Source organism: Strigops habroptila, chromosome 1, assembly GCF_004027225.2.
Source record: "Strigops habroptila isolate Jane chromosome 1, bStrHab1.2.pri, whole genome shotgun sequence".
In the NCBI taxonomy this organism is placed as follows: domain Eukaryota; kingdom Metazoa; phylum Chordata; class Aves; order Psittaciformes; family Psittacidae; genus Strigops; species Strigops habroptila.
Window position 1 is genome coordinate 13847323 of NC_044277.2, and position 13993 is coordinate 13861315.

The 13993-nt window shown below is 46.4% G+C and overlaps 1 protein-coding gene across 2 annotated transcripts in view; it reads left to right on the top strand.

Moving 5' to 3' along the window:
* Positions 1-471: 471 nt before the first annotated feature.
* SAMD12 (sterile alpha motif domain containing 12) overlaps positions 472-13993 on the top strand; it is a 172642-nt gene continuing 159120 nt past the window's right edge. For both annotated transcript variants that reach the window (XM_030493885.1, XM_030493894.1), the window contains exon 1: positions 472-771. In XM_030493885.1, the coding sequence (XP_030349745.1) occupies positions 759-771 (13 nt within the window). In that variant the 5' untranslated portion in view covers positions 472-758. The remainder of the gene's footprint in view (positions 772-13993) is intronic.

Below are 13993 nucleotides of genomic sequence, written 5' to 3' on the forward strand. Positions count from 1 at the left end.
TGTTTTGCAGAAATAACCTGTAATGAATAACACTTATTAACCACAATAGCTGCAAAAAGAATACGTGAAAATGTTTTTACTCCCTATCTGTGTTTGCCCTTGTGCACTCAGTCCCTCTGCTGTTGTCCTCTTGATTTTACTAATGGCATAGCTTTGGTGAGTTCCAATGTTCAGGCATTGGAACAGGCTGCCCAGGGTAGTGGTGGAATCACCATCCCTTCAAGTGTTCAAACACCATGTAGATGAGGCCCTCAGTGACATGGTTTAGTGGTGGAGTTGGCAGTCCTGGGGTAATGTTTGGACTTGATGATCTTAAAGGTCTTTTCCAACCTAGTTGATGCTATGATTCTGTGGGCAAGGTGCCCACTCAGCCCCTTCTTCCCTCACCTCATGGTGGTCACCACCCTGCCCGCCTCCCACCGCCCCGCCGCTGCCTCCCCCGTCCGGCTCTCCCCTGCTCGGCAGGTGACCGGGAGCCACCCGGTGCCGCCGAGACCACCTCAGAGGGCGGCGGGAGAGCAGCGGGTGCCTCCGCCCGGCAGCCCCGGGGACGGCGGGCCCGGCCGGGCTGATGCGGCCGGGACTACATCTCCCAGGGTGCCGCGGGCGGGCACACGGCCCCGCCCGCCTGTCAGCGGGAGCGCTGCAGGTTGACCGTCGCGGCTGCAGATGAGCGCAGCCCGCGCGGGCGGGGGGGCAGCCGGGGCAGCGCCGCCGGGGCCGGGTCGGCGGCCGGCGCACTATGCGAGGCCGGGAGGATGGCGGTGGAAGGTAAGGGCTCCGCGTCCCCGCCGTCCCTCCTCTGTCTCCTCCCCCGGGCACTCACCTGCGCCGCGGTGGGGCCGGCCCAGCCCGGCCCGGCCCGGCTTGTCTCGGCTCGGCGGGAGAAGTGGGGCGGGGGGCTGTGCCCGCCGGCGGGGCCTGAGGCGGTGGCGGGGCTGCTCTGCCGCCTGCTGCACCGTGGGGCGTCCAGCCGCCTCCCGCGCCCCTCGGCCCGGCCGCCGCTGCCGCCGCGGCTGCCCCTGGGCCAGGTGCCGTGGGGCCGGGCCGGGCCGGGGTGGGGGCTGCCCGCGCAGCCTGCGGCAGCCGGAGGCTGCGGTCCGGCAACTTCCCGGCGAGCCCGGCGGAGCCGCCTCTGCCGGACCTGCGCCGCCTCCTCCGGAGCGGCCCCGCTCAGCCCGCCGGGCGCTTCCCGCTCTCCCGCCGGTGCTGCCCAGCGCCGGAGTGGCCTGAGGCCGCGGTACCCACGGAGCCCCGGCCGCCTTCTCTCCCTCCCCGCCCTGGTTGCACCGGGGGTGCTCGGCCCCTCCTTCCCCGCAGGAGATGCAGAAGCCCGGGGGCCGCGGTGCTCAGCTCCTGGGGAGCCGCGAGGTGTTCGTGAGATGCCCGGCTCCTGGGGAAGGGCCCGGTACTTGAGGTGGTGCCTGCCGGGAGCTGGAAAGGTGGGCGCTTCGGTGAGGTCTTCCATGGGTGCTGGGCTCCTGCAGCAGTCTGATGTTCGCTGCGTGTTCCCTTTCCGTGGGGCTTCGGGGAAGTTGGAGGAGAGATTTGGCTAGGGATAAGGCAAATCCACTTTCCTGCCACCCGCTGAGTCCAAAATTCACTCAGTTTTCTAGCACTTCAGAGCGAGGCATTGAGAATCCTGTGGTTTGTGTCCCGTCTTGCTTTCTTCTGTGCCCTTGGGAAAGTTTCAGAAGCCCACACTGTGAAAACCAGCTGTCTGACCCTTCTCCTATGCTTAATTTGGGGTATATCCGGGGTTTTTTTTGGGGTGCTTGTGTTGAGACTGCCTTAAGCTTTATTTCTCAGATATACTGAGATCTACAGTTCCATTAGAGACCACTTGCTTTATTGCTGAAAGTCATGCTGAAGCTGTCTTTTGCTGAGTACCCAAGTGAGCAGCACAAATGATAGTCCAGCAAAAACTTGGGCTTACTGAAGGCAGTGGGCTGCTAAATGTCATTGAAAACCAGCTTCCTGGGCGAACTCAAATAAAGGTAAACAAAACCACTATGTCTCAAAAGGTGTCTGTGTGCATCCAAAGTTGTCCACCCAAAGCTTCTCCATGCACCCAACAGATTTCTTATGCATAGGCTGCTTTACTGAACAGCAGTTTTGAGGACTGTAATGCTATAAAGAAGGAAGGTTGTGATCCTGAATAAAAGCATTGCTTCTTCAGTGGCAAAAACTTAGCAATGTGAACTGGGCATGCGTGCCCAGTAGTGGGTAAGTAAGTAAATGAAATGGACTGCCATGCACCAGATGGTTCATATGCCGGTAGCAACCCCTATTTCAGTGTGCTCTTTAATGTCATCCTCCTTTATTCACTTGAAGTCCTCCTCATTCTGTTTGCTAGATCTTTTCAGGTCTGTAATAACTCCTGTCATATGTGCAGTGCCTTCCATCTGAGAATCTCTAAAAGCTTTGTAAATATTAATGAAGGAAAGCTCTGCTAAAGCTTTGGGAAGCAGTGCTGTTCCCTTTTCCTGAGATGGGATTTTTTTCTTTAACTCGTTCTTCCCATTTCCTTCCCCTAGGATGCATCCCTGCTATGATCTCTCAGAACAGGCTTTCTTGTCTGTATGTTCTGCTTTCCTCCCATTTTGGGTTTTTCTCCCTCTACTTTCTTGCCTTTGCATATATCTATTTTACTTGCACTAGCACAGCAAGATGACTACTTACTTCTTCAATACAAGTAGCCATGTGGCTGTGACTACTTTGTGTGAAAGTAGTGCCTGCACATTTAAGACCTTTTCATATCCCTCATTTTCTGTTGGAACTATGCTTCTTTATGTGCCTGTGCTTAAAAGCATGCTTTTATCTCAATGCATCTTCTGGAGCCCTGGGTGTGAGCTGTGTTCTTTTCGTGAACTGTGATTTTTGGCAGGTAACATGTGGCATTACAGCTTCTGTTTGGAAAGCTGAGAGGTTGCTTGCGTCTCATGGCTCTGATCACTGCACTGTGTGGGTCCTTTGTCAAAAGCAAAGAGCTGCCGTCTCATCTTTTGTATTGATGGGTCTGTAGAAAAACACCGATTTGCTGAACTCCAAATGTCCTGGACTCAGGAAACACACACTGGGTTTTTTTTTCTTCCTTTTCCTCTTTGATGTGCTGAGTTTTATTGGAAAAATGTTTTCATAGTTTGCTGCTTGGAATCTCGAGGGCATAACCTGCTGTACATCAGCTCTGGAAGCTTGGAAATAAGGAAAGCCCTGAAAACGTGGTTTAAGCCGTGATTGTCTGGCCTTCTAGTCTCAGCTGGGAGCTTGGCTAGGATGGGTTTCCTGGGTTATCAGACCTTTCCATAGTGTGTAGCAAAGCTTTTGGGCAGATGGGCCAACTGGCTTCTTGTGGCTGGCTCTGGGATGCAACTGGCAGGGAGTGGAGAGGTCCCTGGGGCACAAAGGGAGCACGGATCCTGGAGCATGGGAGTTCCTGGCTGGAGCCAATGTCCGCTGCCCCTCCAGCTCTGGCATGGGTGTTGTTCTGTGGAAACTGCCCCTCTGTCAGCCTCAGCCACGAACCCAGAGACTCTTTGTTTCTCCTCCCAGAAATGCTCTGTGTGGCTCAAGTGGAAATATTTTGTTACTTCCAAGTTTGTGGAGAATTTCTGAGAAATTCTGGTTTCATTTTATCTAACAAACAGTTGAAATCTTCCTCAAATCTGATTATCTTAATGCTGTCTTAGCATGGAGTGCTGGAGTTTGCTTATGGCAGCAAATGTCCAGCAACTTACTTAAGGAAAATGATCCAAAATTTTTTTTACTTGGATAGCTGACAGCGATGGATTTGCAAATATGGAATAGGAATTTGGAGGATACTACAGTTCTTTGCTAATTATATATATTACATACCTGAGTGTCCCGAAAGAGCTTATGTGGACTGAAAGGTCCTTTGGGCTGTGTAGTACCAGTGTTCTTGATTGATGATGAAAGGATTGGTGTGTGCATGGGGAAAGTGAGTTTGCACTCCTTAATATGAGCCTATCTAGATGGGAGCACTGCCAAGGTAAGTCTATTTTTAGACCTAACAGTTTTGACAATGTTCCTTTAAGCGGTGTTTTTTTCCCTCTAGTAAGAATGAAAGAACTAGGTCAGAGCCAATAGAAAAAGGCTTTTGATCTCTGCAACACTGTTCTCAAATTCTCTTTTTTTTTTCCTTTTGCTCTTGTGCAGCAGAGGTAAAGGGGAAGAGAGAAATGGTGATTTCTTCCCCTGCAGTGTTTATTGCACAGGAAAGTGAGAGACTGATGGCACCCACTAGATAATGTATGCGTGCAGGTAATCCCACACAGTTCTGCTGGATCCCCTGCAGCTCTGACCTGTGGTGTCTTTGAGATTCCTGAGCAAAAAAGTGCTAATTATATCATGGAGTTCTTTCATACTAAGTGTTTAATGAAGCTTGGTCTAACACCTTTCCTGCTGTGTGTTGGCTTTGGGAAGTACATGCATAGGTTTGTTGCTGGTCTCCTCTTGAAAGGTTATGTAAACATCTACCATCCTATGGCTCTTCTGTAGTGGGCTCATGCTATTGAGACCCTGGGTCTACCTACAGGTAAATATGGGATAAAGGTCAGACTTGTTGATCTTAAAGGCCTTTTCCAACCCAGCTGATTCTGTGATTCTGTTTTACTAAGAAGTGGAGCCTTGCTGACGGAAAATGACAATGGCTCTGGCCTTACCCCTTGGTAATCCTCAAGGGGACTAGACACTCAAAGGAAGTAGTGGTGTCAAGGTTAACTGCTTAACTTGACTGTTAACTGCAACACTGGAGTTATTTGCAGTTTGTAACCAACTTCTATCAACGTGATCCTCTGAATTTTGCCAACATAGAATACTTGGGTGGAAAGCCTTCAGTGCCTAGCCCACCCCAGCAGATACTGAATGCTGCCATGTGTTTTCTTGGAGACCTGAGATACGGTGAGACGTGCTGTGCCAACTCTGTCAGGAATGTTAAAGTGAGTTCAGGACCATCCACAGGACAGCTGTGAAGCAGGTTTCACTGTACGGTACCTATCATGCTGTTCCAGGGTGTGCCCAAAAGCACAAGTCTTTTGACAGGTAATTGGTTATTCAATTTTGTACTATTCCTACACCCACTCCAGGTTCAGACTAGATGTCTCCACATCCAAGTTTCCAGAGAATGGGATCTAACAGATGGGTTTTCAGCACACTTAGTTGCCTGCAGAGCAAAGAAGTACCAAGCCCTGTCATTCAAAAATAGTGTCTGCTTCCAGCAGTGCTCGTTTTCTTCAGTAGTTTGCAACTACTTCTTAGCTTGAGGGGCTCAGACGTGGCTTGGCAAGAGCTGCCAGTTGGAAGCAGGGCTGAGATACGCATCTACCTCTCGACTTGAAAACGTGACCTTGGGTCATAGCAGAGGAGATGGATAAGACCGGTGCTAGAAGTGCACACAGGACAGGATTAAGACCTGAACTCCAGCCTTTGGTCTTGGTACCAGTTCTGTATATTATTTAGTGACCGTTCACTGCAAAAATGCATCAGCATAGGCCTTCTCCCATCCACATTCATGTGGCAGCCTTCTTGTTGGGCTGTAACATCTATACCCTTCTTTCTTGCTCAGCAACAGCACAACTTTAGATGATGTCTTCCCTTCTTGACATAACACTACCCTCCCACCCCTCTGCAATGTGCGTACAGCTTGGTGGCACTGTGTGCTTCTCTGCCTTGAACCACTGCTTAGAGCTTCCCAGTATTGCTGTGTCACGAGGGTTGCGGTGGGAGAGCAGCAGTGAGCAGCTCAGAGTAAAGCACTGTATTCAGGCAGTTTGCAGAGGTAGTAGAGCTGTAGTAGAGCTACTTTTCAATGCTCTTCTGGGTTTGTTAAAGATACTGTGTCTGGTTCTGGTGCCAACTTTCTCTGCTGCCCTGGCTGAGATAGCTTCACCCTCTGGTGCCCTGTCCCATCTCTGGTGTCTCCCTTTTGTCCAAGCTGTATAATCTCTGAGGCAAGGACTCCTCTTTCTCTGCGTAAGAGATACTCAGAGGTTAGGACTGAGCAATCCTATTGTGGGTTATTCCTCATGAAAGCTGTTACCTTTGAATGGATACAAGTATTTACCTTTGCAGATTAAGAGTTGAACAACTCAGCAATTATTTGCTCAAAGCATGCAGAGAACGTGGATGGAGTAGTTACGGAAGGTACCAAAGGCAAAGGTGGAGAAAAGGGCTAGAAAAAGGGGCAGTTTTGAAGTCTTTTGGAACTGTCTGGTTTGTGGTTGTCAAAATAGCAAATAGGTTTTCAGGAACAATGAGGATGAGCTCAGAACAGGCAAGAAAGTTCTCTGTTCCGGTATCATTGCATATTGCTCCTGTATTTTGAATGCTCCCTGCAGTTTTGCTTGCCACACCCCCAAAAAGGGACAGGACTGAAAAGAATACAGAAGAGGGCAGGTGGCTGGTCAGAGAGGTGGTACGTTCTCTGAGGGCAGGTTACAAAGATTCTGATTCGTTAGTTTGGGGAAGAGATTACCTTAGACAGTGAATGAATGGTTTGGGGTGACAAGGGGCTGAGGTCACAAGGCAGAACAATGAAGCTGTAGGGCTGTGTGCTTAAAATAAAAAAAAGGAAATAGTTTTTCATATAACACACAGTTCCCCAGGTGCAGCTTTCAACTTGGGTCATTCCTAGCCTGTACACCCTGCTCTCACACTGTTTCCTTCAGCAGTGGCAAAAAGGGCTAGACTTCTAGTCTGACCCACCCTGATCACTTTTATGACAGTCTAGCTCATCTTGTGTGCATCCAGAACAACTGCACTCAACACAAGAGCCTGATTTACATCAAGTCACTGAGAGGAGAATTTGGCCAGGACAACCCAGAAACATATAGAGGAGATGGAGAATTGGGCACTGAGCTATAAAAACATTAACAGTCAGGGATGTGATTATAAGATGTGTAGCTCTCTCTTTCCCAGTATATAAGAACTGATACTTTTCTGTAAGAGGAACTGTCTGCTATGTCAGGTCAATGGGACTGGGGCAGAAAGATGTGCCCCACATTAGGCTGCAGCTGTAGAAAATATCAGTTCCCCACAGCAGGTGGGGTTGGAAACTGCATATTGATGTGCATGAATGGGGTGAGAAATGGTTGGAGACCTTCACAGGAGAGCCTGAACACATTAGATATACAGATCTCACCCTTAGTGACTTCTGCCTTGGGTAGGTTGTATGTTCCCTCCCCTTCTCTCTCCAGAAGTGTCCTGCAGCATAAGGATTACAAAGAAAATGATGAGGGAGTTGCTGTCAGTAGCTGCATGAGCTAAACTTGGCATTAAAGAGCAGGTTTGTTACTTGGAACAGCAAGAATTCACCCTAGTGTGTGCTGCTCTTGGATGAAGCAAGCAGGTGGGCAGGGGGACTGAACTCAGGCTGAAGTGAACTCTGCATTCAATGACAAGATCAAATATGCTTGCAGGGAGTATGGGACTGAGCAGGAAAAGGGTGTGAGGAAGACATTTGGTGTGGATTGTAGCTTGTCTGTAGTGCAGTCCTATCTGTCGCTACATAACGTGGAACCTTGGTAGCTCATGCTCTTCAGCTCAACATTCAGATGATTACTTCTCCATTCCCCCGCTCATTTGCTCTCCTTTGCGCTGTTTTTGTGTCTTTCTCCCCCCCACTTTTCTTCTTCTTCCCACCCCCCTGGGGATTTTAGTTGAGTTGATTTGCTTCTCTGCAAATAACCTAGTAAAAGCAAGAAAGAGACTTTTAATAATGCCTTTTCAGAAACATAAAGAAAGAATAATTGTAATGTGTGTAAATAGAAGCTTTCTCCTGGATTTTGCTCTGCATGCTCTCAGCTAATGGTTTCTCGCTACACAAAATCAGCTGGGGTACTAGAGTGAGTAGGATACAGTGGTATGAGTAAGCAGTAGGAGGTGAAGAATTTTACTGGGGGAAGGAAAGAAGGCATTTCCAGGCTCTTCAGTTAAATGTGCAAGGGAAGGGGTAGCCTCAAACAATGATAAAGGAGGTAACTCTTAGGCACTTGAGAGAAAGCCAGGACTGAACGCAGAAGTCAACTGCCAGATTGCAAATGAGTTATGCTAGTGAGAATGAATATCTTCCTTTGCATTTTGATGGCTTTGTGCATCATTCATGGGGCAAGAAATCAAGCCTGGATCCGCAGCTGAATTGCAGCCATTTCTGTGCCACGTGTTCAGCAGACACCAGCTTTCATGAGTAGGGCAAAGGCAGAGAGATCTGTGATGCATGTCTGGGACGGAACACCTCTGATGCCATAATAAAGACCTAACCTGCATGTGTCTGAGCCGTTCTTTGTGTGCTGGATAGGCTCACTAGTGTTTAGAAGGTTTCTGGTGGAATGCTGGCTGATTATAGAATTGAACAGTTTGCTATTAGGACTTGAGGCATTCTTAGAAATACAATTTGCAGTGGAGCATGACTAGCTAATCTCCTAAGCAGTGATTGCAAGGCAGGCTCCTTCCAGGAACAGTGGAGCTAATGAAGCCTTGTTTCTTACCCAGATGTGTTCTTTGTCTTTTCTACCTACCTCATCTCCATATTCACTGTGAAACCCTCAGAGGGTGATACTGGTACCTAGTCTGGAGTTTGCATAAGTCAGTTGGTGACTGACAATTGCATGTATAGTGGATACTTTTCCTTTGGAGAGAGCACTGGTTTAGGTTTCTTCCTCTCTATATATCCATTGAGTATTTTGTTTTCATACTTTGTATCTCTTGTAGCACCTGTCTGGGATATTCAGACTTGTAATCAAACTTGAAATCCAGAGGAGTTGCTTTGCTTTGCAGTAGAAGCTGTGTAGATACTCACATGAGGCTTCTTACTAACAGAGAATGAAATCAGTTTGCAAAACAAATTACCAAGTATTTTGTAATGTAATCCATTGCTCAAATTATGGTCTTGTATATATGTGATACATGTTACCTACTGACCTTTATCACTTGGTTCATTAAGATCCATTTTGCTCTGAGCTAATAGCATAACTCACTAGTCCCATTCTTTGCCTGTATTCTCTTCATCTCTGCTTGTACAGGATTTGTGGTAGTCTTGCCTTTCTCACTGAATTGGTCCATTTTTCAATGAGCCTCTCTTGCTTGTGTAAATTCAAGAGCTGCTTGTACCAACTGCACCTTTATTAAAATGGAATGAGAAAATGCTTCAGAAATAATTTGGCTGTCCAGTCATTGTGCCTGCTTTTCATCATGAAACCCTGTTGCTGTTACAAAGGCAGAACTTGCATTGCTGAGGCTCCGGGGTCTATCTAGCATAGTGATAATGTGCAGTCTGTCTCCTGAAGAGCAGGTGTAACAGAAACTGTCTTTTATGTTTACAGCATTTACTAAGGTCTGTGAGATAAGAGATGGCAGTGGATATTGCCATACATAAAGTAAGTAGTTTCCAGTAGGAAAATTGTTGAAAATGAGCAAGTGAATTTCTTAGCTGAATAAACTGAAGTACTTATGTATGTGCCCTGGTGGGATGAAGGTCTTAAAAGGCAAACTTAACCCACATAAGAAGAGGATTTCTTTTTCTGGGCTTAGTGTTTCTGTTCTGTAAACTAAGGAGTCTTTCTTCTCTCTATACACTTAAGATTTGCATGGCCCTCAAATTATGAGTTTAGTTTGATTCCAGATGAAACCACTAAGTTACTCATTCTGATTTCTTGATATATATTTCTGGTGGTGTACAAGACTCTCTACCACCGGCTACCTCTAACAGCTGAAGTGTGTTTAAGAGATGTACGTGGAATGCAATAGCTTGTCTCACTTTCTTCCTCTTTCTGTTTGTCTTTGCCTTTCATTTTGGATACTTTTTCATTGTTTCTGGAGAGAGCGAATGGCTTGTGGTAGTAATTGGCTTGGTACCATGGGATGACTACCCAGTTGCCCAGCTAGGAATGCTCAGGGATAGCTGCAGCAGGAGTGCAATTATTGTCTTGCTGATGTTAATTCTAAAGGGGTAAAAAAGGCAACCCCCCATAATTTATAGTTACAAACTAAAATGAGCCCCCCTCCTCTGAACACTATCCCCTTCTGCCTCTATCTTCTTCCTACACCTGTCTCCCCTTTGCTCTGCCCTCCCTGCCCATCTTGCCCTGGTTCAATGTCCACTTCCTTGCTGCAGAGCTGTCTCTTCTCTTGCCCTTCAAGATACCTCCCGGCTGGAGGGCACGTCCCACTGCTTGAACAAACTCTGGGTTATGAAATTCATATATTGTAAGAAGTTTATGGTTTGTTAAATTGATTAATCCAGTAGGTGATTAATGGTTGTGATAAAGAGAGGACAGAAAGACAAGTTACCCTCTGGAGGGTCCTGAAGGTACAGCAGTGTGCCAAGTCTTGCCGTCTGTGTCTGTCCAAGCTTTGAACTCAAACCTCTTGGTACAGCTTATCCATAGCAGCAGTTCACAAAGCACCCCAGAGCTACGTGCTGGCCTGGCTTTTGGCACAGCCTATTTGTAATCACTTCATGCTGATTTTTGATGCTGACCAAGAGAAGCAGATAGCTAGACATCAATATCACTTCAGCTAAGTGGGACTTCAGCCTTAGAGGAGGTTTCTGATAGGTTCGCGTTATCTGTACTGAAGTAGAAAAGGTCCTGACTGATTTGGTGACTTCTTTGCTCTGTGTAAATGCTGCTGATTTGATGGCCATTAGATAGGCAGATTTGAGAAGAGGTCCAAAAGAGATAGGTTGGGGTACTATGCTGATCTACCTTAGCTGGAGATAGGATTTACTTTTCCATACAGTCTTATAGGCAAAGGCAGTTTCTCAAAACTAGAAGTTGATTGGTGAGGCAGATGGACCATCCATAGGGGTTACAGAAACTGATTACTCTGGGGAAACCTGCCAGGTAAAATAGTCCAAATAATCCTAAATTTTATGGTACAAATGAAGGTAATCTTTACTAGCTGTTTTTAATCTTGGTTTTTAGTGTTGAAGTGGATCTAACTGCTCAGGTCAGACATAATCTTTGAAATAATCCTGTGTTTTCAAAGGATATTCAGAGTTACTAATGAAGTACAAGCTAGAAATGCGGGAAGGGCTTTGCTGTGTGGATTCTTCTTGGTTGTTTGGTCAATGTGAGCAGCCATCTCAATCCGGACTGAGATCTTGGTGTTCTCAATGTGAATGCCTCCTCTCTGATGAGGAGACATTAAAGCAGGTTGTGAATGATGGCAAGCAAAAAGCCCCAGGAATATCGCTTGACTACTTGGTATTGAAATGCAGCATCTGGAAGTGTATAGAAGTCTGACTGAAAGCACTGACTGCAAAATTTGATGTGGTTGGAGGTTTGATTTCCTTCTGACAAAGAACTGGCCAGAGATGGAAGGAACAGGCCCAATGAGAGGTGCTGTCCAAAGGTCTGGTAGGATCTCCTTTCTTGGAAATACCTGTTAAATCTTCATGACCTTCATGAAGATGTGAGAGGGCTGAAAAGATACTTGGATCCTTTCTATAAGGTCCAACCAGAGTTTGTTAATGTTCCAGCTGTATGGACTACTGTCTGTCTTTTTCAACAGCATGGCATTTTATGGTGGGAGTAACAGGTGGATTGTATGGACTAACCTCAGCATTGTGCAGCTGAGGCTGTGGCATGAATACATAAGATGGAACTTGTGTGTTTGCCAGTATTTGACAGATGAAAGTGTTCGAAGTGTTGTTAGAGGTTGGATGGGTGTCTCCCATGCCTGCTTTTTGTCTCCAAATAGCAAAAGCTAGCATATGACTGTGATGCACACAGAACAGGGCACATGAGTAAGAAGATGCTATTTTTACTCGATCACTTTTTAGAATAGAGCAATTGTTATTGCATGAAACTCAAGTACTTGCCAAATATGCTTTAATATAGCCTTAATTGATCTGCTTAACATTTTAAACAGCCAGCAGCATTCCCCCTGAAACGAGAGGTTATGAAATGTTTGACATGATAGGCAGTAGAGCGCACAGAGGTAGCGATTGATCACAGATATGATCTGCTAAGCCTTGAGCCTACAGATGGAGAGACAAAGACTTTCCATCTGCCCATCCAAAACTGGATATATCAAGGCCGTGTTTTGAAAAGTGCCTTCAGGCTTTTCTCAAGACAGGATCCAGAGAGTACCCTCTAGTAAAAGGCAAGGCTTGCCCCCAGGTGTCAGTCACTTACTGTGGCTCTTGGTGACTTCTGTGTACCATAAGCGTGCTCAGACAAGCTGTCTGTTGGCTGCTTGCCATCGGGAGGGAGGCAGCATCCTCGGTACCCTGCAAGCTCCTTTCAGACTGCACACACATGCTGGAAGGGATCTGCATGGGCACAGAGCTCAGCTCACATCTATCAGCTTCTGCAGGGCAACGAATTCTCCTCTGTATACATGGAAAGGATTTGGGTTTGTGTTCTAGAAGTGGAAAACATACATGGTGTATTGCATTAATTTTGTTCCTTCCCTAGTTTTTTAGGACAGACGTTGTCATTTTTCCATTTTAGGTGCTCTACTTTTTCTCCCAACTTGGCAGATCTCAGCAGTCTTTTCTTTAAAGTTGTGGAAAAGTGGATATTTTCCTCTAGATTCAGCTTTGCCACGGAGCTAGGGGTACAAAAGCACTTAAGTATCTTTCTTTTAAATAAGAGTTTGTTTTGTAAATGTAATCTGTGATCTGTGTTACTGTGTACCAGCACCATTTGTCATGTGCTTGTTGCTGTGCAGCTGGAGCTGTACAGAACAGCCACCCTCCCTCCCCAAAAGAAAACATGTTCCTACCACAGATAGCTTTCAATCCAAGTTAAGTGACAATTGTTAGGGAGCATGAAGAAAGACATGGCATTAATCAGCTGTTAGGTGGGGTTTTCAGCAGGGCAAGAATAACGTAAGAGCTCTGAAACTGAATGAAGAGTTGTATTACTGAGACATATGGATGATATGTGAATATTGAAATTGTATGGAAGAATATTGGAAGAGGTTCTGTTTCAAAATATAATGATGCTGCTGATATCTGGTGGTATTAGACTGATACTGTCAGCTGATTTGGAGGTAGGATTTGGTGTCTTGATGGATTTTTAAAGTCTGGGAATGATGAGGTGGATTTAATTTGGTTGAGTGAAGAGGTGCTGAGACAGTGGGGATATTGTCAAAGCAGTGGTGTGGGGAAATGGTCTGAATGCAGAGGGTGGGGTGAGCTAGCATTAGCTGATGACAGGGCAATGAAGAGTAAGAACCTGGACAAGTATTTTAGCAACAGACTATTTTGTAGCTAGGTAGAATCTTTTGCAAACAAATGCCATTAACTCCTGAAAGAGATTTAAGAGAAATTAGCTAAGAGGGTCACAGCAGTTGGGTTGCGGTAAAGTTGGTGATTTGTGATTCTTTTGTAAGAGCTGCTTAGACTCGGTCCTACAGGACATTAACCCTGGTTGGTGGCAGACCCCAGCCCCTTCAGTTTCCCATAGTCAATCCTGAGTTTAGAGCTGGCTTTATCTCTTTAAAATTGTATAAACTGCTGATTTAGAAGAGAATTTGTTATTTTTGACCAAATGTTGACCTCTTTTAACAAATCTTGAAAGGGAGCAATGATGGTTTGCATTGACATTGGAAGGAGGCAAGAGCTTCACCTCTGTCTGGCACAGAGATAGATATATGTATTCTTGTGCAGTAACAGGAAATAACAGACATATTCTTTGCTTCTTACCCTCTGTGTAGCTGAGAGGTGGAGGCAGCATTAGAGGAAAACACTAGAGCTGGCTACCTGAAGATGGCTAAGGACAGAGAGATTGGCTTTGCCAAGCGACCGAGATGCTTATTCCCACCTCTGTTTTTTCCATTCCTGCCCTTCAGTCTGCCTTCTCTCCATGCTGATGCTCTTGTTCTAGGTGTGTAGTCCCTAAGGAACAGATTCAGGCCAGGTGTATGATAAGCCAAGACTGTGTTGGGTGTGAAGGAGAGAGATGAACGCTTTCCTTCGCCTTCTACCCCTAGGAAACAAAAAACAGTTGTGTTGTCATCCCCCCCC